This window comes from Ascaphus truei, chromosome 4, assembly GCF_040206685.1.
Source record: "Ascaphus truei isolate aAscTru1 chromosome 4, aAscTru1.hap1, whole genome shotgun sequence".
In the NCBI taxonomy this organism is placed as follows: Eukaryota; Metazoa; Chordata; class Amphibia; order Anura; family Ascaphidae; genus Ascaphus; species Ascaphus truei.
Window position 1 is genome coordinate 213,863,446 of NC_134486.1, and position 24,474 is coordinate 213,887,919.

Below are 24,474 nucleotides of genomic sequence, written 5' to 3' on the forward strand. Positions count from 1 at the left end.
GCTAAATACATTAGACAAAATGTATTTTCATGTTATTATAACAAGCTTTCTTTTGAACTGGGCATTTATTTCAGATTGTTTTTTACTGCAAGGTTACATTGTATTTTTAATGCTATAAGAAATGTCTACTTATATAATAATAATAATAATAATAATAATAACTTTATTTCATGTAGTGCTTTTCTTCCAATGGGACTCAAAGTGCTTCACAATTACAGTATAATGTGTGCTATGTAGCACATAGGAATTTTTACAGATAGTCCGTGCCCAGATGATTTTACAATCTATGTTTCTTGTGCCTGAGGCACAGGAAGATAATTACTTGCCCACGGTCACAAGGAACTGACAGCATGAATTTAACTAGGGAGCCCTGATTAAAACTCAGTGTCATTATTTAAAGAGTCAGTGTCTTTACCCACTCAGCCACTCCTTCTCCCTTGGCTTTATAGTACTGTATGCTAGTATTTAAAAAAAAAATGTTTTTGTTCATCACTATTGAGCTGTAGTTTGAATACGTTTTAGAGTATATATCAAGGGCCTTCAAGTTACAGGTCACAGATCAAATATATCTGAAATTACTTTTAATTTTTGCACTTAATACAGGGAACTTTTAGTCCTGGCGCCTGTGCAGTGCTGGAGCCCCTGACAAAGCTCCTGAGGGAGTGAAACTTTGTGAGTGGACACAGGGAGTTTCAAGGGTCTGTCCTGTTGGGTACTATAACTAGCAAGGTCTATTCTGTTTAGCTCTATGCCACCTGTAATTAATATAACATTTAGCATAACCACTGCCTAAGTTCATGATTATTCCGCTGCAGCTGGTAAGGCTAGGTCCCCGCTGCATCCGGCGGTGCGCGCGCCTCTCACCTGCCCCATACCTCATCCCTAGCTGTCCCCAGTCCCTCCTCGCTCCCCGGCTCATTGCGCACTGACGCGTCAGCAGGGGCTACAGTAGGATTGTGACCCCGAGCGGTGATGCATCACGTGGTGTGGCAGGGAGCCAATGAGGAGGGGAGATCGCCGACAGGGAGATGGATCCTTCCTCAACCATGCTCAGTCCTCAATGCTGGACACACACACACACACACACACACACACACACACACACACACACACACACACACACACACACACACACACACACACACACACACAGAGACAGACACACAGAGACAGACACACAGACATACACACACATCAGAAAATGTGCATCAAGACTGTGTCCACCTGACCCATTTTGGCCACGCCCCTAAAAACTGCTCCCTACAGACTGCAGGTCACGGTGAAGTGCCGTGCACACGCAGCCAGGACGCAAGGTGGGTGTGCCCGTGCATGCAGCGGGGCCTTAGCCTAATTCGTGCAGGGTGTGCTCCACATAAATTTAAAATAAGTGAGCCAACAATCTAATATGGTAAGGCTAATTCATTGTTTTAAGGTGCAAGGTTAAGTTAGGAGATAACAAGAGGCACTAGCAGCATTATCAGTAACAGCTGGTAGAGCAGTTGCAAGTCAAAGTGCTATACACCAGGGCAGTGAAGGTCCACACATCAATCATTCGGATTACTGACTTCAGATACAATACTATGTCCTTCCGACTAAGTAATAACATTATTAACTACAAAGTACAGAGAATAAATCATATGATCTTCACTCTGACACATTGTAGTTACTATAACTTGCGACATAACTGCAACTCCTAAGAAAGATGAACAGGTACGGATTACCATACCAGATAGCTATATTTAATAAAATTGTTTTTTGCTCCATTTTCCTACCCATAAAAAAAGTTGTTTTCTAATACAGCAAGGCCCGCTTCTCGGCGCCCCGCTTTTCGGCGATACGGCGGCACCGAGAAGGGGGACACCATGTCTGTGTATGCGCAGAACGGGCCAGTCTGATGTCGCGCATGCGCAGAACGGGCCAGTCCAAGGTCACGCATGCGCAGAATGGGCTGGACCGGGATCGCGCATGCGCAGAATGGGGGGGTTTGCTGAGGTTGTGCATGCGTAGAACGGCGCATTGCCCGTCTGCGCACGAGCACATACCAAAATTCGCCGGTTCCGCTTTCCGACGATTTTCGCTTTGCGACGGGCCCTTAGAACGGAACCCGCCGCATGCCCGGGACCCTCCTGTAGTAGGCTGTGTCAAATGTAATCTGATTTAAGATTGACAGCTAGGTAATGGTCCAGGAGTAGCTCAGATGCCCAAAATATTTAAAATTAAATGTGGTGTGTCATATACATTTTCTTAATGTATAGCTAAATTATATTTTTTATCTTTAAGATATTATTGTAATAATAAACCAATGTATATATTTTTTCAGAATATTGACACATGTACTATTAATATATATTTTTAAAATTCTTTTTGCCTATATAATTTGGCTTAGTTGTGCGAGTGCCTTTAGTTTTCCTTGCATTTCAATATTTGGCTTGTTTCCTTAGCGCACCATACATACTAATCTTTTTACTGTTGTCCGTGGAGAAATGAGGGTCCCTGAGGAGGCACTTAAGGTAATTCAACTTATGACTTATGTTTTATATTTACCAATGTTCTATTTTTTAACCTGGCAGGAGAACACCACATAAATTTGTATATATTTTTCATTTTCTTATAGCATGAAAAATTTACAAGCCAGTTACAATTGTCCCACAAATCCTCATATGTGGAAGGATCAAAACCATCCACATCCAAAGCTCCAGATTTAAAGGTACCTGATTTAACCGGAGAAGTGCATCATAAAGCTTTGGATGTATTGAAATATGAAGACAAAGCCATTGGTAGGTTAACAACTTTAAATCAAATTCTCATTCTTTCTTCATGTGCTCTAGCATTCATGGATCAAATCATAGAAATCCATTTAAAAAATATTCTTTTTACTCATTTATATATTTATTAACATGAGGCAAACTGAATACATATTTTATCGGAGCACAATGAATTAGATTGTAAGCACTTTGGGGTCAAGGACTCTTTGTGCCTGCAAAATTATATGTACAGCTTTGTGTACTTTGTCCTTGCAATATACATTATTTTTTTTAAACATTATTATTTGTGAAGCGCCAACATATTCCGCAGCGTGGTACAATCAGGTACAGCGTTGTGTATATTATAATAGACCGTTGCATATAAGTGATGACAAACATGCACAAACAGATACAAAGAGGTAATGGGGGCCCTGCTTGATAGAGTTTAAAATCTAGAGAGAATGAGGGACAATGTTGAAATAAAAGGGTAAGGTGGCTGATCGTTATAGGATATTGAGTGGCTCAGGGTGGAATATGGCCCAGTCTCACAGCTGAAGCCATTAAGGGTTGGGGGGGGGGTTGATCCATAGGGTAGAGATTGGTCCAGCCACACCGCTGGTCCCAATACGGTTGGAGGGGGAGTAGGATGTTTGAGTTATGGCAAGTAGGCTTCCTTGAAAAGGTGAGTTTTCATGGGGTTTTTAAACATCTGAATGCTGGGGGAGAGTCTGATGGTACAGGTGGGACAGCAAAGGGGAAATCTTGCAGATGGGACTGAGAGGAGGTAAGGTGGGAGGAAAGGTAGATGTCGTCAAAAAAACATAAGGGGGCGTTTAGGTATTGTTTTGTTGATTAGGGATGAGATGTCGTTGAGACATTTGTAAGTCATTACTAGAAAAAAAGAAAAACCTGGCGCTAAATGTTCAAATGGTAAGTCCTGTGATCCTCAGAGAATCTGCACGAGTGCAGTGCAGAGTTGATGATGAAATGCTGAATCCAGTTCAACTCCAATTCAATTTTAACAAAACTTTTTCATTCTTCATTACCAACTGAGAGCGCCTTCTACAGAGCGCTGTAACACTGCTGGATCCGCCTCACTGCTCAGCTACCAGCTAAAACACTAGTCATTACTAGGGTTTTAAATTTAATTCTAGATGCTATGGGAAGCCAATATAGGGGTTTGGATACACGGAAACAATGGAAATGTCAACTTAGAAAGTTGCAGTAATCGAGGTGGGACATGATGAGTGAGTGGATTAGGATTTTAGTTGCATCATGAGTGAGTAAAGGTTGGATCTTAGCGATATTTCAGAGATTAAGACTTCAGGACTTTGAGGGAGTGAATGGGAGGAATCAACGAGAGATTAGAGTCAAAGATGACCCTTAGACAGCAGGCTGTAGTTGTTTTAGATTGTGGTGTTATTGACAGAGAGGGAGAGTGTTGGTGTAGCAGTGGGATAGGCAAAGAATATTAATTATTTTTTGACCTGTTAAGCTAATGTCACGGAAGTGCTGACCGCAGACCAGACCTGTCCCTGTACTGAGGTGGGACGTAGAGTAACACGCACCCACAGCAGAGGGAGCGTGTCCGGAGTGTGGTAAAAGTGATTTCAGGCCAGGAATAGCTGTAGAAACAGATACTTGCCGGATCCAGAATAGAGGTACCGTGGTAGATGCTGAGGCCGAGGGTCGGGGCGAGAGAGGTCTGGAAGGTCGAGATCCAAGCCGAGATCGAGGGATGAGAGAGAGACAACGTAGTGAGGAGCAAGCCGGGATTCAGAGCCAGAGGAGGAGTAGTAAGCCAAGCCGGGTCAAAACCTGAGAAACACAAAGCAAGCACAAGGAGATCCACACTAGGTTAGCAAAGGCTACGCAGAGCAATGATTCCAGGGAGGAACTGGGGTAATAAAGGTGGGAGAGCCAATCACAGAGGTAGGTGGAGCAGAGGTGTGCCGTGGAGCGGAAGTTGATAGGTGTGCACTGTGCACTGTAATCCTGAAGCGGCATCAGCTGTGAAGCGGGAGCGCGCGGTGTAAAGCCAACCCACGGCCAACATGGCGGCTGCGTGTGTCAGTGTCGGCTGACACGCAGCATGCCTGCGGAGGGGGTACCTCTGGGAGGGAGAAGGGGAAGCGGAGACGGCCTCTGCAAGAGGTAAGGAGGGCTTGTGAGAGCCCTGCTTCCTTACAGCTTCTGGTAGTGGTGAGACATCCAGGAGGAGATTGCAGAGAGACAGTTGGAGATATGGAACAGAATAGAGGGGGAGAGGTCAGGGGAGGAGAGAGATTTTGGTGTCATCGACATAAAAATGATACTGAAAGCCAAAAGATTGTGTTTGTTCACAAAGAGAAGAGGGTCAAGGACAGAGCCTTGTGGGACGAAGGAAACACGGAGCGAGCAGTTGGAAAGAGTAGGACGTGAGCCAGGAGAAGGCTGCTTCACTGAAGCCAATGGAGTGGAGAAGGGGGTTGATCAACCGTATTGAAGGCAGCAGAGAAATCCAAGAGAATTAGTAGGGAGACCTAGCTGTGAGTAGATAATTGCCCTCTTATGATTGTACTTGTAGAGGGAGAAAGGGAGTGGCCCGGTATTAAAGGGGTTGCACCCCATTTGGCCACCCCTGACCGCACCAGGGAGACAAGGGGTTAACTGGACTGAGGTCCAGAAATGTGATTTAACCCTTGTTATGACCTGTAACTGTATTTTCCCCTGTTCCCCTGTTCCATTGTAATGTCTGTGTTAGTCAGTGTCTGCATCACACACACACTAGAATCCATCCGGGAGCACAAGGGTTAATAGTCCTTTAATGATTATAGCTCTTTGTGAAGTTTTCCCGCCTTTTCAGGCACCATTTTGCAGGTTCCCATAAGCCGCCATTAGGGCTCAATGCTTTTTAATGGTGAATCTTGCTGTGAAGTCCGGTTCCTGAGAAGACCAGCAGATGGCGTCCGAGAGGGAGAGCGGCGGTTTCCCATTGAAAGTCTATGGGCTCATTGACTTCAATGGAGAAACCCTCGAAAGAGCTTTTCAGGAATGAGTTGGCTGCCTTCCAAACCGCTTAACCGCAAAGCGGATACAATGTCCTTTAAAAGAGTTAAAATCACTTGAGTCAAGTTCAACGTCAATTAGCGTGGGAATAAACAGTTCTGGGGGCCCTAGAAATAAAATTATTTTTGCCCCTAGTTCCTAGGCTTCCCCCCACTCGACCACAACCGGGTCCCCGAATCCTGGAACCCCGATAAGGGTCGAACCAGATAGAGCGGGTCGTGCCATAGGCTTTGCCGGCGGCGGCAGAAACGGCTCAGAAAAATGACTAAGTGTTAAATGCTGAATTTTAGGAATCCATATCTCCGGTTCCGGAGGGACCAGAGGATCAAGGTTTGGGGTATCTGTAGTCACTGCTCCGGCATCACTGCAGAACCATCCTTGACCCTCTTGGACCAACCCGATGGAGTATGGACCCCCTTGAAAGTTCGGGGCTTTTACCATTGATTCTAATGAGGGAAAAGCCGCATGGTGAAAAAATGACTAAGTGTAAAATGTTGAAATGTGTAAGTCCATATCTCCGGTTCTGGAATGCCCAGAGGGATGGGATTTGGGTGACATGTAGCCAAGGTTCCGGCTTTAATGCATGCCCATGTCCAGCCCCCTCAGACCAACCAGACGGAGTATGGACGACTGTAAAGATTTGTGGATTTTCTCATAGACTTCAATGGCGGCGGTTCCCCATTGAAAGTCTATGGTAGGAAACCCCATTGACTACAACGGCGGAGTTGCTCCATTGAAACCCATGGCGGCGGAGCCCGTTGTTTTCAATGGGGATTTAGTGAAAAGCTGAGATTTCTTTTAGCGGAGATTTTTGTATTAAAATGAAAAATGATTTAATGTGCATTTGTGTAACTCCGGCTCCATAGGTCGTAGCAAGTCGCTTTTTGGATCATATGGTGTCCCAGTTCTGGCAATGAGAACTGGGAAGTTTGGACCTGCTAGATCCAACGGAACCGGATATTTTAATACGTCTATGTTTTATGCTTAATACTGTATTCTAAGGTATGGATAAATTCCAGAGGAAATTTCTTTGGCCATAATGTAGCAGATGGCCCCAAGAGGCGCCCTAATGTCTAGGATTTGAGTGCTGTTCAAAGGGTCTTGTCACCCTCCCTGTTTACCTAAGGGCGGAGGAAGCTCAAACCAGAGCAGTTTTGAAGTGTTCCATTTAACACCTTCCAACAAAGGTTTTCCTGCCAGAAAGCCAAATGGGTAGACTGGCTGGTATTCCCTTTGCATATGTGGGGCTACAGAAATGAGACCCCAGAGTTCTACTGCGCATGTGCCAACCAGCAGGGGGGCATGGGTCAGAATGCTTTCCCACGTTAGTGAGTGGCTGGAGGTAATTGAAAACCAATCCCCTGTACTTAAGGTTATGTTTAGGGCCACAAAAGGTATATAATCTGTGGTCAAGCCCTTATCCATTGTTCTTCATGTTGTTCATGTTTTGCAAGTTCTTCAAGTGTTCAGTCTGTTCTATACCATCTTGTTTGCTGAGAGAAACGCTATGCACTGTCTTCCTGCCAGAGGTCTTTTCATGCTTTTGGGTGTCTTGATGACTATAAAGAGTGCTGTATGAACTGCCAGTCCAGCTGTGACTGCTTCATCATTTCCATTTTACGTAAGTGTCTATATTTTGCCTGTTATTTGTACATATCTGTTGTGTTCACCTTTATCAAGGAATAAATTATATTTATCATATCTAAGTCTCGTCCCAGTTCAAACCCAGGTATATATATATTTATATATAGTTTTGGTGTAAATTACAACCTGTCACAAGCTACCATGACAGTGCTGTCTCAGTGGAGTGTAGAGGATGCAAATCAGATTGCAAAGAGTCAAACAGGGAGTAAGAGGAGAGAAAGTGGGTTAGACGGTTGCCTACAAGTCGCTCATGAAGCTTGGAAGCAAAGAGGAGAAGAGCGATATGGCGGAGAGGGGGAGGCGGAGTCAAGTGAATGTTTTTTTAGAATAGGTTTATATACATATTGTATTGCCTTGCCTAGCTGTGGTTCCATGAGGTTAAAAACTACTGAAATAAACAAAAGGCGGTAAATAACTACCTGGTATGTCACGTGCCCTTGCACAGCAGAGGCCCTATTGATATACGTCATAGTAAAAATTCTCGTTTTCCAGGGGATTATTGGGAAGCGGTTCGCTTGATCGAAATGCGAGTGGAGCCCCCTCCACTTCTATTTCCGTTGTTGGTTGACTACCATGAAATTGCTTAGGTGCAGTTGAGCCCCACTGGACATCCTGCAGGGAGAAGATAAAGGAGTGGGAATGTATTTTTGACTAAATATTTGCGAAAGGCCTGAAAAAGAGGAACGAGAGATGCCATGGACACGTACCTAGGGGTCAGGATAAGCACAAAGTATTCTGCACTATATTGATTTACTTGTTAAGAAGTTGTGCAAACTCTCAAATGTTCTCTTAAGGTTGACTTGTCTGTAATTGACAGTCTGAAGAATGGTGAGGATAAGATCTGTATTCACATATTGTTTAGAGAATCACTGCCAGCATTAGAGAAGTTGGAGCATTAGATAATAAAAGCAAAAGATATGCATGAGCGAAGTAAAATAACTTTAAGTTTATGGGATTTGCAGTAAAAATTTCCAGAGCGATATATGGACTTTCTTACACAGACACATGGGATTGAATTTTTTTTTTTAAAGACTTCTTGAACACCTTTTAATTGATACCAGAAACATAGAACATTTAAACATCATGAATTCTCCATGACAGATTGTTTGAAATTAATTAATCCAAGTGTAATTCAATATCAGGCAAAGATCTGAATACACCATAATATGGACACTGAAAGTGTTTACTTTGATTGAAGTCTAAATTCGTAATTTGGACTCTTCATTGTTATCTTTAATGCATATATAGCTGTACACTGACAATACTTATGGTCTCCGTGCAATATTTTAGTACAGTTGGTCCTCGGTTATCCAATACAATGCGTTCTTGAAAATAGCGTCGGATAGTGAAGCGTTGTAAAGCGAAATTCATTTTCCCATAGGATCAATGTTCTAAATTGAGGTTACATTCCTGACCAAGGCTAGGAAGGCCTTTTTAACACAAAATGTCCCAGAATTTTGTACTCAGTCAATAATATATGCAGTACATACAGTAATTCTGATACATATTATATTAGATATAATTATGTACATTATAGGCAATATAAATTATTGGAGGAAGGAAGAAGCTGATTGGGGGGTATCTTGAGGGGATTTACAAGGTTTTTTTGGAATGGATTTAGAAAGGCTTCTTGGGAGTGATTTAGAAAGACTTTGAGGATGGAGGTGGACTACTCTGCAAATTAGGATACAAAACCACAGGGCAGAGATTGGGAGTGATTCACCGACCTTAGCCTGGGATCGGTGGTCTAGAAATGCATAGGTCGTGTTGCCCGGTTCCAGGTTGAGGCAGGCAAGAATAGTCGGTCCGGAGTCGAGACAGTTGGCAGGCAAGAATGTTCGGGTCCAATTTCAGGGTTGAGGCAGGCAAGAATGGTCAGGTCCGATTCCGGGGTCGAGGCAGGCAGGGTACAAGGCAGAGGCCACAACCAAGATCAAATAACAAGGACAGGGGAAAACCTAGAACATGGAAGCACACCCAGTATACCAATACCTTAATGCCCTGGAGCAGGTGGAGACAATCAGAGTTAGAGAGAGGCTGGCTTCCTGTTTCCATGGCCATCTTACTTGGGACGAGAGCGTTCTGGTGCGTCGGTCATCTAGGCTGCAGAGAAAATCCTCACACCTAGTTGGAGTTGATGATTTGGTTCTCTTGAAGCTCTTTAAGAAAGTCTTCACAGATGCTTTCTTTTTCTGGCTGTAGTCACTGTAGCAGCTGATTAGGTTGGACATCTCTTGACTGATAGAAGAGCTGCGTTCAATGTTGTGGTCATTTTCATAAAATACGGCCAATGTGCTTAAATACGTACTGCAACAGAAAGGTTACTTGTTATTGCTCAAGGTAATTTCACCCCTGTGCAATGCAAGTGGACACTCTCAGCCACCAATGGCAATTCACACTGGCATATCTCTTTTCAACAGTTTCGCTTATTGTGAAGATTGAGGAAAATAAAAACGGACTAGGCAGAAGTAATACTAATAGTGCCTTATTTGCAAGATGGCTGTGGTTCTCTCATCTAATAAATAGATAGATATCCCATGGCCCCTGCTGATTTTTCAAGGAGTAAGTCTGGTTCAACACCCACATCTGAGGAAACTAGCCTTGATGGTCTGGAGATTGAGTGACAAGTCTTGAAAGAGAGGAGCTGCTCAGATAGAGCTATACGAACCCTGTTGCATTCACAACCTTTCACAGTCTATTACCTCATGTTTATGCTTCAGAGATTGGTGTGTGCAAGATTGTTTTTTTTATTTTTTAACGGCATCGGTGGCTCTAGTAGAGTTCCTACAGGAAGGATTCGACAGAGACTCAGTCTAAGTTCTTTGAAGGTACAAGTGTCTGCATTGTCAGCGCTGTTGGAAAAGAGCCTGTAGTGTCAGATATACTCTATTAGTTTTTTTTTACAAGCAGTCAAGCGATTAAGGCTGCGTCCATAGATGGACCAGCCGTGCTGAGGCGTGCGGACGCTCCGCGCTGAGCCCCTGCATCCTCAATGAGGATGCCTTGAGAGGGGGCTCACACGAGCGTCCGCAGGCGTGCTCAGGCGTTGGAGGTTTCAGCCGAGCGCCAAGCTGTTTTTCAGCGTGCTGTCGGCTGAAAACCTCCAATCACTGCACTGCAGCGTCAACGTCACGGCGCCGTGACGTCGGCGCCGTGACATTGACGTCAGTGCGTCGCGGGCGATTGGCCCAGCGACGTCACTGCCCCGCCTCCAACCACCTCCCCCCGGCTCTCTTCGCGCACGCTGGCTCGCCTGCAAGTCCGTGCAATCGCGCTGACTGAAGCAGGCGAGCCTCAGCGTTAGCGCGCCTCCGCTCTCCCCACACCTCTATGGCCCGGGCCTAAGACTTGAAGTTAGATCTAATGTCCTAACATGGGGACCTCTCTGGTACCTCTCTGGTACTAGAAGCACTAACGGTACCTCCTTTTGAACCATTGCACCAGATCCTTTTGAAGTTGCTATCATGGAAAACTGCATTTCTCATTTCCATAATAGGCCAAGGTTGTGTCGGCGTTTCACATCAACCAGGAGATTGTGATAACCTCCTTTTGCCAGAATCCGGGAAATCAGAAAGAGGATGTGATGAGATGCTTAAAGACCTTCTTGAGTACAGAGTCTCAGAAAGTGTGATAGGCTGTTTGTCCTCCCCAAGGGACCTACTGTATGAGTGGGCTAGCAGTGTCCAAGGTGACCATATCTAGATGGATAATTGCATTTTCTGGAAGGCTGTGACGGTAGGGGATAAATCTAATAAAGGTTAAGCCCTCTGGTTAGTCAGTGCATCAGCTGATGAAACATGTAGGGCACACATCATGTTAGTGCCGATCAGCTGTGTGAGAGGATTCCCTATTGAAGGCACTGAAGGCAAAGAGAAGTGAGCTTCAAAGTGTGACGGTAGGGCTATCTAATAAAGTTTAAGCCCTTTAGTTACCCCTGAAACCGTGGGGTCCCTGGTAGGTACATAAACACCATAATCCAGGGACCAGGGATTATACATGTAGAAAATAAAGTGGCCCCTGCTTTTTTCTGCTTTCATGTTTCCTTGGCCCTAGAACTGTGAGATTTCTTGTGTGTCAGTTTTAGGGGGGGATATATGGGTAGAAATACAATTATTTTGTTACAGGAATTCGGGGGCCAGAGTTACCGGTAGTCCTTTAATTTTCCCCGGCGAGCAGGCATGATTTGCCGGTATGCGGGGTGAATTACACTGGGGCAACCCAGTGTCCCCCAGACTCCTGGATTTTGAGCCTAAATATCCCCAAACCATTTCCCTTATAAGTATAAGGTTCCCCAAAGTGTATACTTTATTATAGTGTATGTTATAATGTTTTAGACATTTGTTATAAGACTCCGGCATGTCTGTATAGAGTCCGTAATTCAAAGAGGAAAGGATGTCCAGAAGACTGTTTGGTGGGCGTGGAAGGGCGAATTGCCAAGACTGGAGAACAAAGGGCACCTGTGGGGACACCTTTTGTATCTGCCAGACTTGGTGGAGCCTGCCCAGCGGGTGGCAATGAGTTAGCTGGGGGAGATACAGCTCGTAGGCGCTTCTCCAATTGGCTAAATCATTTTTCCTACTCACCCGTCTTTTTGAGCTGACTTGGCACGCCTCCTCAGACATCAGCCAAAGGACGAGACCCTATTCCTATTGGCTGGATGGGAGGAATTTCCACCCTCTGATTGGTCCTCCTACCTCCATGCTGAGGCTAGCTTAGCGGAGTGTATGTAAGGAGATGGCCAAGTTGGAGAACCAGTCCATCCTGTGACTTGAGTCGATGAAGCTAGGGCGGGCTTTTCAAAGTTGCTCTGTTAGAAATAGCAGACCAACCGGTTTCGTTTTGAAGCTAGAAAAGTCTGCCTCGCAGAGACTAAGTCCTGTCTTTTGCGGCCAAGTTCTACAAATCGAAGTAGCGGTCGTGGTCAGGATTTATTGCCGAAACCAGTTCCAGGACTATCGGGAATAGGTCCTGGTCAGGATTTTCTGCCGAATCTTGGTCCAGCGTCCGGAACAAGGTTCCGTTCAGGGTAAGCCTTTGCAAGGGGGCACCCTGCACCTAATAAAGGCTAGATCTCATACCCCAGATCCCAGTAAGTGTGTATATTTCTGTATTTTGTGTTTTATTGTATTGCCCAGGTTTTATCTAAATAAACCCCATTTTATTTCACTGCCTTGTTTTGTCTATTGAATGATCCCAAAAATATAAATGTGTAAAAAGACTTGGTCTACCGTGACAAAGGCATACGAGCAGAAAGGCGAAAGTGCTCCACTAGGCCTGAAGGCTTATTGGACAAAAGCAGTTGCTACATCATGGGCGTATAAGGCATTAGCATCCCCTGCACAAATCTGCAAGGCACCCGTATGGTTGTCAACAATACATAAATGAAATATATTAGATTGGGCATTTAGACTTCAGCTGACGCAAGCTTTGATCGAAAATGTATTCAGTCTGTGGTATCATTACATTTGTTGATGCAAATATGGTGTGGTTTTTATTCCCCTCCCTATTTTGTGGCTTTGGTATGTCCCTACAGTGCCAATTGCCATGGGTTACAGGAAAATAGCATTTATTGTCTGCTTACCAAAATGTTCTTCTCTGGAACCCATTATGACAGTGGACACATGTTTGCTATCCCTACAGATAGGGATGTAACCAGACTGCCAAATACATAAGCACCAGCACAGACAGCATGGTGCTTCTGCACCATAAAATGACATTTGAATAAAAATGAATGGCGTAAGGGTCTATTGAATTATTTGCGGGTCTAAGTGTTAAGACCATTTTGGCAAGAAACTGAGGCATTTTCAATCATCATGCCTGACTTGCTTTCCTTGGCGGTGCGGTCGATCAAGCAAAAGTCCACGCGCTGAGGATGATGTCTTCCATGATGGAGCTGCGGAGGGGTTCATGCTTCTGAATTGAACCTCCCGCAGCTGTAATCCTACGGTGCTACGACCATGCGTGGCAACTGCACCGGAGGTGTTTTAGGTTGTAGCCTACAGTACCCATGCACATCCACCGGGACTGCTGCTGCTCTTGCTAACTCTCTCAAAGAACTTTCGAGACACCTTTGCACCTGTCCAATGCCTGCAGCCAGACCCCTATTTAAACCTCCCTTTCCTGTACCTCCTTGCTTGTTTATACTGGTTCCTCCAGCACCTGCTGAGTTCCTGTATTTTCTGCTGCTGTTGCTTTTGCTGCTGTTTGCTGTTGTCCTGTTCCCGAGTCCTAGTCCTGTTCCTGCTTCTCGTTGCTGACCTTGCTTGTGACCCCGACCACGCTATCTGCCGCCTGCCACGACTTCTGCTTGTGACCCCGACCACGCTTTCTGCCATCTGCCTCCGACCTCTGCCTGCTCCATGCTGTTCCTGCCACTGGGATCCACTCCTGCAATAGTGCTCTACCTGACAGAATAAACAGGACCTACTGTGGCGATAGAGGGGTTAATCAGGCCATTAATAAAGGCATTATAACCGGCTGATTAACCCTAAATCGCATTGGGACTGAAGGGGTTAACTATGTGCACCACACTGTTTCCCCCTACACCATCTTTCTTGTCCCCATTTTGCAGCTCATTCCCTAGCTGCAGTAATAGGAATGTATATAAAGTGTGCCAATTGGTTTTGGGACACAAGTGGGAGCTGTGAGCGCTAAACCAAGCGCTAATTGAAGACGCGTGGCTGTGTATGGGTGGTCGCTTTGAAACATAGGTATCGCTTTCTAAGCCCTAGACCTCGCAGCCGCAAGGTTAATTGATTAAGTGGTTTGCGGTCTAGCTGAAGTGGTTTATGTCAAAATGTATCCGTTACCTTGTTAGCTTCTTAACTTGAAAGGGGGAAAGTCAATTGATGTGAGAAGTGGGTTAAACCGACAACCACATCATAGCCCGTTCATTTAAAGAAGCTAACTCGCGATCGGAATAAGCTAGTACTCCAATTGTGGAGTCAAGTGAGGAATAAAGATACCATACACACACACACACACACACACAAAGTTTATAGTAGTGACACAAGCAGAACATACTTGATTAATAAACTGTATTCTTCTGATGGTTTTACATGTGAAGACAGAAAAACTTTATCTTTGAGCCTGGGAAAAATCCTTTAGCATGCAAATATGCAAAGGGTGAATGAACTGAGGGATTTCTCAACTCCGTGCTTCAAAGACACCCTGCAGAGAGGGTGCCTCAATGTCTTATGAGAAGTCTGGAGTTGAAAAGCCTCAGCAATCCTAGGTGTTAGGATGGCCGGGATATTGTGAGTGCCAGATACCGGTGTAAAGTATGGGTACTTCACACTTGGTGGCCAAACCCCAGACTCAGTGTCGCCAGGTAAGGGGCTGACCCCGGTTTGCTAAGGAGTTCAGGTGTAAAGCTGAAACATGTTCCGTGCAAACCGGGAGGCAGCTTCTGCCCTTTCTGCGAAGTACTGGCAAGTCGGTGGATAGGTGGGAAAAATATTTCCATGGGCGGGATTGGGTGCATATGTTATGTATTGGACCGTGAACCCTATAAAAATGCCTGCAGCCTAGTCTCAGTCAGATTCACCTGATTTTAACAACGATTCAACCAAGTTCAAGCGTCAACGGTTCCGGAGTGTGAAGGGTTAAGAAGATCGTAACCAAGGATCATCCCCCTCTTCTGGAAATCGTTATAGCTAAGGGTTTCCGAACGAACCCTGTAAGGACTGAACAAACTTTTTCCTGTTGGCTGAGATACAGGTATGGGACTAGCAAGTTGTGCCCTAGCCAGGTACTGCTACATGGATCCTTTTGCGCACCCACTTGCATGCGTGCAGGGGTGCCAGAGACTTTTTCGTGTCCAAGGACATTTGTTTTCCTTTCTCCATCCCAGTAAGTGTTTTATTGAGTGTATATTGTGAAGATTTGTGTGTCTGTCTGAAAAGAAATAAATTATAATTTATTTTACTCAACTTGTGTGCTCAGTGCAGAATCCCAGTATTAATTTGTGTGTAAGTCTTGGTCTCCCGTGACATCTACCATGGATTCCGCCGAAACAGACCGTACCCAGGCTCAGCTGATTTATTGACTTGCAACGTTCCATGGTTGACTTCCAAGATCAAGAAAGACATATTTACAACCATCTTGTTCGCGTGGAAAAACGTGCATTCCGCTTGGAAGAACGTGCTGCCTCCGCCTAACCTGAAGTACATGAATTGCGTGCAGCTACAATCGCTGCGCCTGTTCAAAACACAGTGCCTGTGCAAACCGCGCCCGTGTACCCCTTCTGGAAAGATGCCGCCCTTACTCTATCACATTAGCTCTGTCCTGTTTTTGCCATTACGGCATTTCCCTTAGCTTTCACGCCCCCTTGTTTTCTTTTTCCCCCACTCCCCTCCCTCCCCACCATGCCATTTCGGCAACTGTTTGTACAAAAAGAGCCCCTATTTGATAGTTTATAGCATCCGCAAGATTGTTTTTTTTTAATACAATATATTCTATTGGCATACTCCAGTGTCGTTTTGTTATATTTCCTTTGAGTGCTGGGGACACCACCATTTCTGTACTATAGTTTTGGGAGGGCTCAGGGTCCCTGCTGCCGTTCCCGTGCATCAGACATTTTATAACTTGACTTGGGAGTGCTGCCTGTAACACCATCATACTTAAAAAAAAAACTAAGTAATTTAACAGTATTCATGGATCCCAATCGTCAGGAGAAGATTTCATTTAGTTTTCTGATTCACTTTCAGTTCACAGTTTGCACCCACCATTTGATTACCTCACTTATGTACTTAAACACTTCATTCAATTAGTATGGTCCTGTGATCACTCCCTACTCTTTGTTGTCTCTTGAAGATTTCATTTAGTCTTATTCCTTCACCTTTGTTTTCGGTGATTTTGAGAATTTCATGGCTCATGATCAACAACCCACTAATTGACTGGAAGACCAAGATACTCACTTTTACCTCAGAGCATTGCTAGCTAGCCTGCCTACCTAAGACTCCTACACCAGAGTGTATGGGAATACATAAGATTTCTTCTTCCCAAGAAAGTCTACAGCCAACTCCATACTCAGTTTTTGGATGTGTGTAACAAGAAGAGCGCAGATATGCTTCCCCCACATCGTTCCTATGACTGTCCCTGTGACGATAGCCTACACAGGTTGTAATTTACACCAAATAACTGGGTTTGAACTGAACGAGGCTTAGATATAATAAAGTAGATTTATTCCTTTGGATAGGTGAACACACGATATAATACAGTAACAGACAAGAAGTACACTTACTTTGGGGATGGGGGATGAGAAGTATGTTGCATAGCAATTCTCTCGCAATCAGGTACAATCAAGATGATATCAGAAGAAAAAGGATAAAGGGTGGACAACAGTTTATACACCTTTTGTAACCCTATCCTTAACATTGAGTACAGGTGATTGGTCTTCAATTACCTCTAGCCACTCATTAACGTGGGAACACATTTTGATACATGCCCCCCAGCTAGTTGGCACAGGCGCATTAGAACTCTGGGTTCTCATTTCTGTAGCCCCTCATCTGCATCAGGAATGCCAGCTAGTCTACCAAACGGAATTCATGGCAGGATATTCTTTGTTGTGAGGTGTGAAATGGGACACTTAAAGACTGCTCTGGTTTGAGCCGTCTCCGCCCCCAGGTAAACAGTGAGGGTGACAAAATCCTTTGAACAATACTTAAGTCCTAGACATTGGGTCGCCTTTCTGGCCATATGCTACCCTGGTATGCAAAGGAATTTCCTCTGGGTTTTATCCATACCTCGGAACACAGCATTAAAGATAAAACACAAACAAAGTAAAATATCCGGTTCCGTTGGGTCCAGCGGGTCCAAACACCCCAGTTCTCAAAGCCGGAACTGGGACACCCTAGGGTCCAATTTGCGACTTGCTACGACCTTCGGAACCGGAGTTACAGAAATACACCTTAAACCGTTTCCTATTTTTTTTTTTTAACTTAAATTTTTTTATTGAATCAAAACAGCATAAAATACAGTACAGAATACTTTTGTCTTGTATGTAAACAATATTTTAACAACTGTGTAAGTAGCAACGAGGTCCTACTGTGCTTCGGGACCCGGTCTTCCGGGTATTTTGGTGTGGACTATACAGTCCAAGACGTCTCTACTTAAGTGGACAAACAGACACTTATAACTCAACTTAAAAGGGGAGACAATACACACTCACAAAAAAAAAAAATTAAGGAAAAGGGAGGGGAGGTCGAGGAGGGATGGGGAGGGGAGTTGGGTAGGTTGGGGGTGAGGTAGGGGGAGTGCGTTGGTAGTAGATGTAACACGAGGCCCCGTGCCAAGCATCTCAGACGCTTGCAAGTTGAGTCGTCTCTCACATTCCTGACATTATAATGCTGCTATATAGGATCTTGGGGGTATATAATACTTCCTGGGAGTCCCTCCCAAGGAGAATGCATCTACTGCTATCAGAGCCATATTGAGGACCTCTCAATCCCCGGGATATCTGTCTGTGCCAGCCAAGGCGTCCACACTTTTAGAAAATTGTCACCATTATCGTTAACCAAACTCGATAACTTTTCCATCTGGCAAATGAACCAAATTCGATTCCGAATCTTTGGGATGGTTGGGATATCAGATTGTTTCCATAATGCTGCGATCTCGCACCGCGTTGCAATTGCAAAATGGGCAATTAGTTTGTTATGTGCTTTGGAAAGGCCCGTTAATGGCCTGTTCAGGAGGAACAACCACGGGTCTGGGGGAATGGGGAGATCAAACAGTCTCTGTATCCAATGTCTAATCGCCTCCCACTGTGGAGAGATCTGTGGGCAAGACCACAGCATATGTAACAGGTCGGCTGTTCCTCCGCACTGGCCGGGGCACAGGGGGGAAGAACCCGGCACAAACCTTGATAATTTCAGTGGGGTGAGGTACCATCGCATTAGGACTTTATATGCGTTCTCCTTGAGTGTGGTGCATATGGAGCTCTTCGCTGTGGCCATAAATATAGCGCTCCATTCTTCATCCTCTAAGTTTTCTCCCAGATCTGTTTCCCATTGAGATCGGAATGAGGGTATCTGCTGCTCATGTTCACCAGAACTGATCACTTCTCTGTATAGCTGAGATGTAAGTCCCTTCGTGTCGGTCTCATCCAGACAGAGCTTTTCGAAAGATGTTAATAGGGGGTATGGGGCAAATTTGTTATAAAATGCCCTGATCTGGAGGTATCTAAAGAATTCTGAGTGGGGGATCTCTTTTTCTTCCCTGATATGGTCGAATGTTTTGATTTTTCTGTCATAACCCTCCAGATCTCTAATCCGATTGTAGCCCCTCTGTCTCCAGATTGAGATATTACTAACTGACAGACCCGGAGCGAAATCAGGATTATTCCAGATGGGTGTCGCCATGGAATGTTTTGTCGTGAGGGAATGCCGAATTTTCGTAGACTCCCAAATTGACACTGAGTTGGTCACCGAGGATAGCGGCATGGCGGTGAATTTTCACGCTGTTTTAGGTAACCAAATTAAGCTGCTCAGTTCCAGAGGTGCACGTGCAGCATTTTCTAATTCCACCCATCTCTTTAACTTTGGGTTAGATTGCCATTGTACAATCTGACTTAATTGCGCCGCCTTGTAATATGATACCAGGCAGGGTACTGCTAGGCCGCCCGCCACCACAGATCTTTTCATATTTAATTTACTTACTCTCGGTTTTTTACCTCCCCAGATAAATTTGGAGATTTCAGATTGGAGTGAGTGCAAATCCCTCCATCTGAGTGGCACTGGAAGAGTTTGGAAGAGGTATAATATACGGGGGAGTAAATTCATTTTGACACTATGTATATGTCCAATCCAGGATATCCTTTTGGATGTCCACTTCCGTAAATCAGATTTTAAGGTCCGAATCAGGGTTGGGGTAATTTGCATTGTACACGTCTTTTACAGTTTTGGTGATGTGGACACCCAGGTATTTTATGTGGTTTTGTTGCCAGTTAAATTTGAAATTCAATTTTAGTAATTTCTCCATGTGACTAGAGAGGTTGATTTTGAGGGCTTCCGACTTGGATTGATTGATTTTGAAGCCGGAGACCTTAGAGAATCGATCTAGTAGGTCAAATAGGTTTGGTAGGGAAGTAAGGGGTTTTGTGATAATCAAGAGGATGTCATCCGCATACAGGGCCGCTTTATGGGTCTGGGAGTATGCGTTTATCCCTGAGATGTCTGGGTTTCCTCTGATTTGCGCCGCCAGTGGTTCGATACATAGGGCAAATAAAAGTGGGGATAATGGGCAGCCCTGTCTCGTGCCACTCTTTATTTGGAAGGGCAGAGAGGGGTAGCCTTGGTGTATGACCCTGGCGGTGGGGTTAGAGTACAGCGACAGAATCGCTTTGCTCACCCGATCTCCAAAGCCAAATGTCGCAAGCGTCTCTTTTAAATATGGCCAGTCTATCCTATCGAAAGCTTTTTCTGCATCCAGACTTAACAACATGCTTTGAGTTGTCTTACTATTTGCCAAATCCAACAGATCAATAAATCGTCGTGTATTATCCGATGTTTGCCGGCCCTTGATAAATCCGCCTTGATCTGGGTGTATAAGTCTGGGTAGGATGAGACTAAGTCTATTGGCCAATAATTTAGCATATAATTTAACATCAGTGTTAATTAATGATATAGGCCGGTAACATTTGCAATCTAGTGGGTCTTTCCCAGTTTTATGAATTAGTGATATTGACGCCTTTAACATCTCCTTGGGGATGGGGGCTCCCGCTAAAATAGCGTTAAACATGCGGAGCAACCTTGGGGCGAGTAGCTTTATAAATTTCTTATAGTAAAGCCCTGAGAATCCATCTGGCCCAGGGGCCTTTGATGGCTTCAGTTCTTTAATGGCCTGAGATAGTTCTTCAATAGTGAAGTCAGCATTCAAAGCTGCTCTATCTGTGTCCGTCAATCTCCCTAGTTTCGAGCTGGCTAAGAAATCTCTTAGGGCACCGCTCTTTGTAGAGTTATGTGCCACTTTTTCACCGTTATATAGTGTTTCATAGAAGGAGCTGAATTCGTTTACTATTTTCTGAGGATTAGACGTGGGGGTACCAGATTTTAAGCGTATAGCTTGGATGTTATACTTAGCTTGCCTGTCTTTTAGCATGCGGGCCAGCATTGTATCCGGCCTGTTCGCTTTCTCGTAAAATTTTCTCCTTGACCAACTCAGTGAATTGTCAGCTCTGGAAGCTAGTAGCATATTAAGTTCAATTTTGACGAAAGAGAGAAAGAGAGTCCAAAATTATTAATCTCCAAAACAAATTACAGACTTTCTCCTCTAACCATAAAAAGAATTTGGACCCCAAAACCTTACAGGAGGTAAAATATGTCAAAACCGTTTCCTATTTTAATACAAATAACTCCGCTGTAAATTAAATCACGGTTTTTCACTAAATTCCCATTGAAAACAACGGGCTTCGCCGCCATAGACTTTCAACGGGGCTGCGCCGCCGTTGAAGTCAATGGGGGTTTTCCGCCATAGCCGGTCAATGGAGATTGGCCGCCATTGGAGTCTATGGGAAAAGTACCGAACTTTCAAGGGGGTCCATACTCCGTCTGGTTGGTCCAAGAGGGTCAAGGATGGTTCTGCAGTGATGGCGGAGCAGTGACTACAGGTACCCCAAACCCTGATCCTCTGGACCCTCCGGAACCGGAGCTATGGATTCCTAAATTTCAGCTTTTTACACTTAGCCGTTTTCTTGAGCTGTTTCTGCCGCCGCCATTGGAACCTATGGCGCGACCTGCTCTTCTCGGTTCGACCTTTATCGGGGGTCCAGGATTCGGGGACCCGGTTGTGGTCGAGTGGAGGGAGGTCTAGGAACTAGGGGCAAAAAGAATTTTATTTCTATGTGCTCTAGAACTGTTTATTCCCACGCCACTTGTCGTTGAACTTGACTGCTAAGTGATCAAAGCTCTCTTATTGAAAATGTATCCGCTTTGCGGTTTTGCGGTTTGGATGGCAGCCAACTCGTTCCTGAAAAGCTCCTTCGAGGATTCTCCATTGAAGTCAATGGGCCCATTGACTTACAATGGGAAACCGCCGTTCCTCCTCTCGGACGCCATCTGCTGGTCTTCACAGGAAACAGGACCCAAACGGTAAGATTCGCCATTGAAACACATGGAGCCCCAATGGCAGCCTATGGGACCCTGCAAAATGGTGCCTGAAAAGGCGGGAAAATTACACAAAGGGCTATAATCATTAAATAACTATTAACCCTTGTACTCCCGGATGGATTCTAGTGTGTGTGTGATGCAGACACTGATTAAACCAGATGTTACAATCAAACAGGGGAACAGGGGAATACACATTTCCTGTCATAACAAGGGTTAAATCACATCTCTGGACCTCAGCCCAGTTAACCCCTTGTCTCTCTGGTGAGGTCAGGGGATGGCCAAATGGGGTGCAACCCCTTTAATCCCTTGCCACCCCCTTTCTCCCTCTACAGTCCCATTGAACTATTACCGGATGCTGCCATTCCTTTCGGGAGAATCTATTCCCTCTCAGAACCAGAATTGAAGGTTCCCAATGACTATCTTTTGTCATAGGGGTTCATCCGACCCTCAACGTCCCTGGCAGGTGCTGCTCTCTTCTTCGTGGGAAAGAAAGACTGTTCTCTATGTCCCTGTCTTGACTATCGGGAACTAAATAAGATCACGGTGAACAGGTATCCATTACCTCTGATTCACAAACTTTTAGAAAGAATTCGGTCAGCAAAGATCTTCACCAAATTAGATCTCTGAGGGGCGTATAATTTGATCCGCATCAGACCCGGTGACGAGTGAAATACAGCTTACCGAATCCGTTATGGGCACTATGAATACCTGGTGATGCCTTTTGGACTCTGTAATTCCCCTGCTACCTTCCAGCATTTAATTAATGATGTTCTCCGAGAGTTACTGGACCAATTCGTAGTGGCATACCTGAATGATATCCTAGTCTTAGATAACATCATGTATCACCATAATCATGTCTGGATTGTCCTACAGCGTCTCTGAAAGCACAAATTAGAAAAATGCGATTTTGAAAAAAACAGCATACAATTTCTCAGTTATGTCATCTCCCCTAAGTTATGGACCCAGGCAAGATTCAAGCTGTGGCGGAATGGCCAATTCCACGAAATAATAAGGACATTCAGAGCTTTGTGGGCTTTGCTAACATCTATAGACATTTTATTAAAAATTTCTCTTGCATTATTGCCCCACTCACCCGACTCACAAGGAAAGAATTCCTCTTCAATTGTTCTTGAAGCGGATGCAGCATTTGAACAGTTGAAGTCACTTTTCACCTCTGCTTCTATCCTCATTGATCGGAATCCAGAGCTACCATTTTTCATGGAAGTGTACGCATCCAACTCCGCTGTTGGTACCATTCTTTCACAAAGAATTGGACCCAAGATGCTCCTTCATCCATGCGCTTTCTATTCGTACCAAGTGTCAACAGCTGAAAGAAATTACGACATGGAAAACAAGGAACTTTTGGCTATGAAAGACGCATATGCAGTGTTGAGACATTTACTTGAGGGGGCCAATTACACAGTTATCGTCTTTACGGTTCACAGGAACTTAGAATTAATTCGATCTGCAAAGAGACTGTCTGCTCGACCAGCCAGTTGGGCTCTATTCTTCGCAAGATTTAAGTTCCACATCTCATACTGCCCCGGCTCCAAGAATGGGAAGGCTGACGCCTTGTCCCGGTTATTGCCTACTCCTTCAGATAAAGAGAGGGAAGAAACTATTCTACCAAAGAAAGATTTTCTTGGAGTTACATTTTCCGCAGATCTCCATCCCGATCTTGCACCAACCCGACTCTTGAGTTCTTCTCAAGGATGTCTTTTCTCTATGCCCTTTGTATCTAAAGCCCTCTCCCGCCTTAAACCTTTCTTACTGACTACCTCACACCTCTGTAATGCCCTTCCCCTCAATATCCGACTAGCACCCTCTCTGTCCACCTTTAAGACCAACCTTAAGACACATTTGCTTAAAGAAGCATATGAGTTGCACCGTGGCTAATACTATACACATGATACATAAAGCATTTACCAGAATACCAAAGACGCATTTACCAGAATACCCTTCTACTGTCTCTGTACGTTCTTCCTACCTACCAATTAGATTGTAAGCTCTTCGAAGCAGGGAACTCCTCTTCCGAAATGTTACTTTTATGTCTGAAGCACTTATTCCCATGATCTGTTATTTCTATTATTTGTTATTTATACCATTGTCACGTGTATTACTACTGTGAAGCGCACTATATTGTATGTCTTTATATAGCGCCATTAATGTACATAGCGCTTCACAGTAGTAATACACGTGGTAATCAAATAAATAACCGATAATATAAATAACAGATCATGGGAATAAGTGCTTCAGACATAAAAGTAACATTAAGGAAGAGGAGTCCCTGCTCCGAGGAGCTTACAGTCTAATTGGTAGGTAGGGAGAACATACAGAGACTGTAGGAGGGAGTTCTGGAAGTGCGTCTGCAGGGGGCTAAGCTTTGTGTTCAGAATATCCACAGTGCTATTCATATGCTTCTTTAAGCAAGTGGGTCTTAAAGGTGGATAGAGAGGGTGCTAGTCGGGTACTGAGGGGAAGGGCATTCCAGAGGTGTGGGGCAGTCAGTGAAAAAGATTTAAGGTGGGAGAGGGCTTTAGACACAAAGGGGGTAGAAAGAAGACATCCTTGAGAAGAACGCAAGAGTCTGGATGGTGCATAACGAGAAATTAGGGCTGAGATGTAAGGAGGGGCAGAAGAGTGTAAAGCTTTAAAAGTGAGTAGAAGAATGGAGTGTGAGATGCGGGATTTGATCGGAAGCCAGGAGAGGGATTTCATGAGGGGAGATGCTGAGACAGATCTAGGAAAGAGTAGAGTGATTCTGGCAGCAGCGTTTAGGATAGATTGTAGGGGAGACAGGTGAGAGGCAGGAAGGCCGGACAGCAGGAGGTTACAGTAATCAAGACGAGAGAGAATGAGGGCCTGAGTCAAAGTTTTAGCAGTCGAGCAACAGAGGAACAGGCGTATTTTAGTGATATTGCGGAGGAAAAAGC

General features: G+C 44.7%; 1 protein-coding gene across 2 annotated transcripts in view; it reads left to right on the forward strand.

Annotated features, from left to right (window-relative positions):
- CEP170 (centrosomal protein 170) overlaps positions 1-24,474 on the forward strand; it is a 233,486-nt gene that overhangs the window by 40,883 nt on the left and 168,129 nt on the right. For both annotated transcript variants that reach the window (XM_075596838.1, XM_075596837.1), the window contains 2 exons: positions 2,452-2,510; positions 2,615-2,777. In XM_075596838.1, the coding sequence (XP_075452953.1) occupies positions 2,452-2,510; positions 2,615-2,777 (222 nt within the window). The remainder of the gene's footprint in view (positions 1-2,451; positions 2,511-2,614; positions 2,778-24,474) is intronic.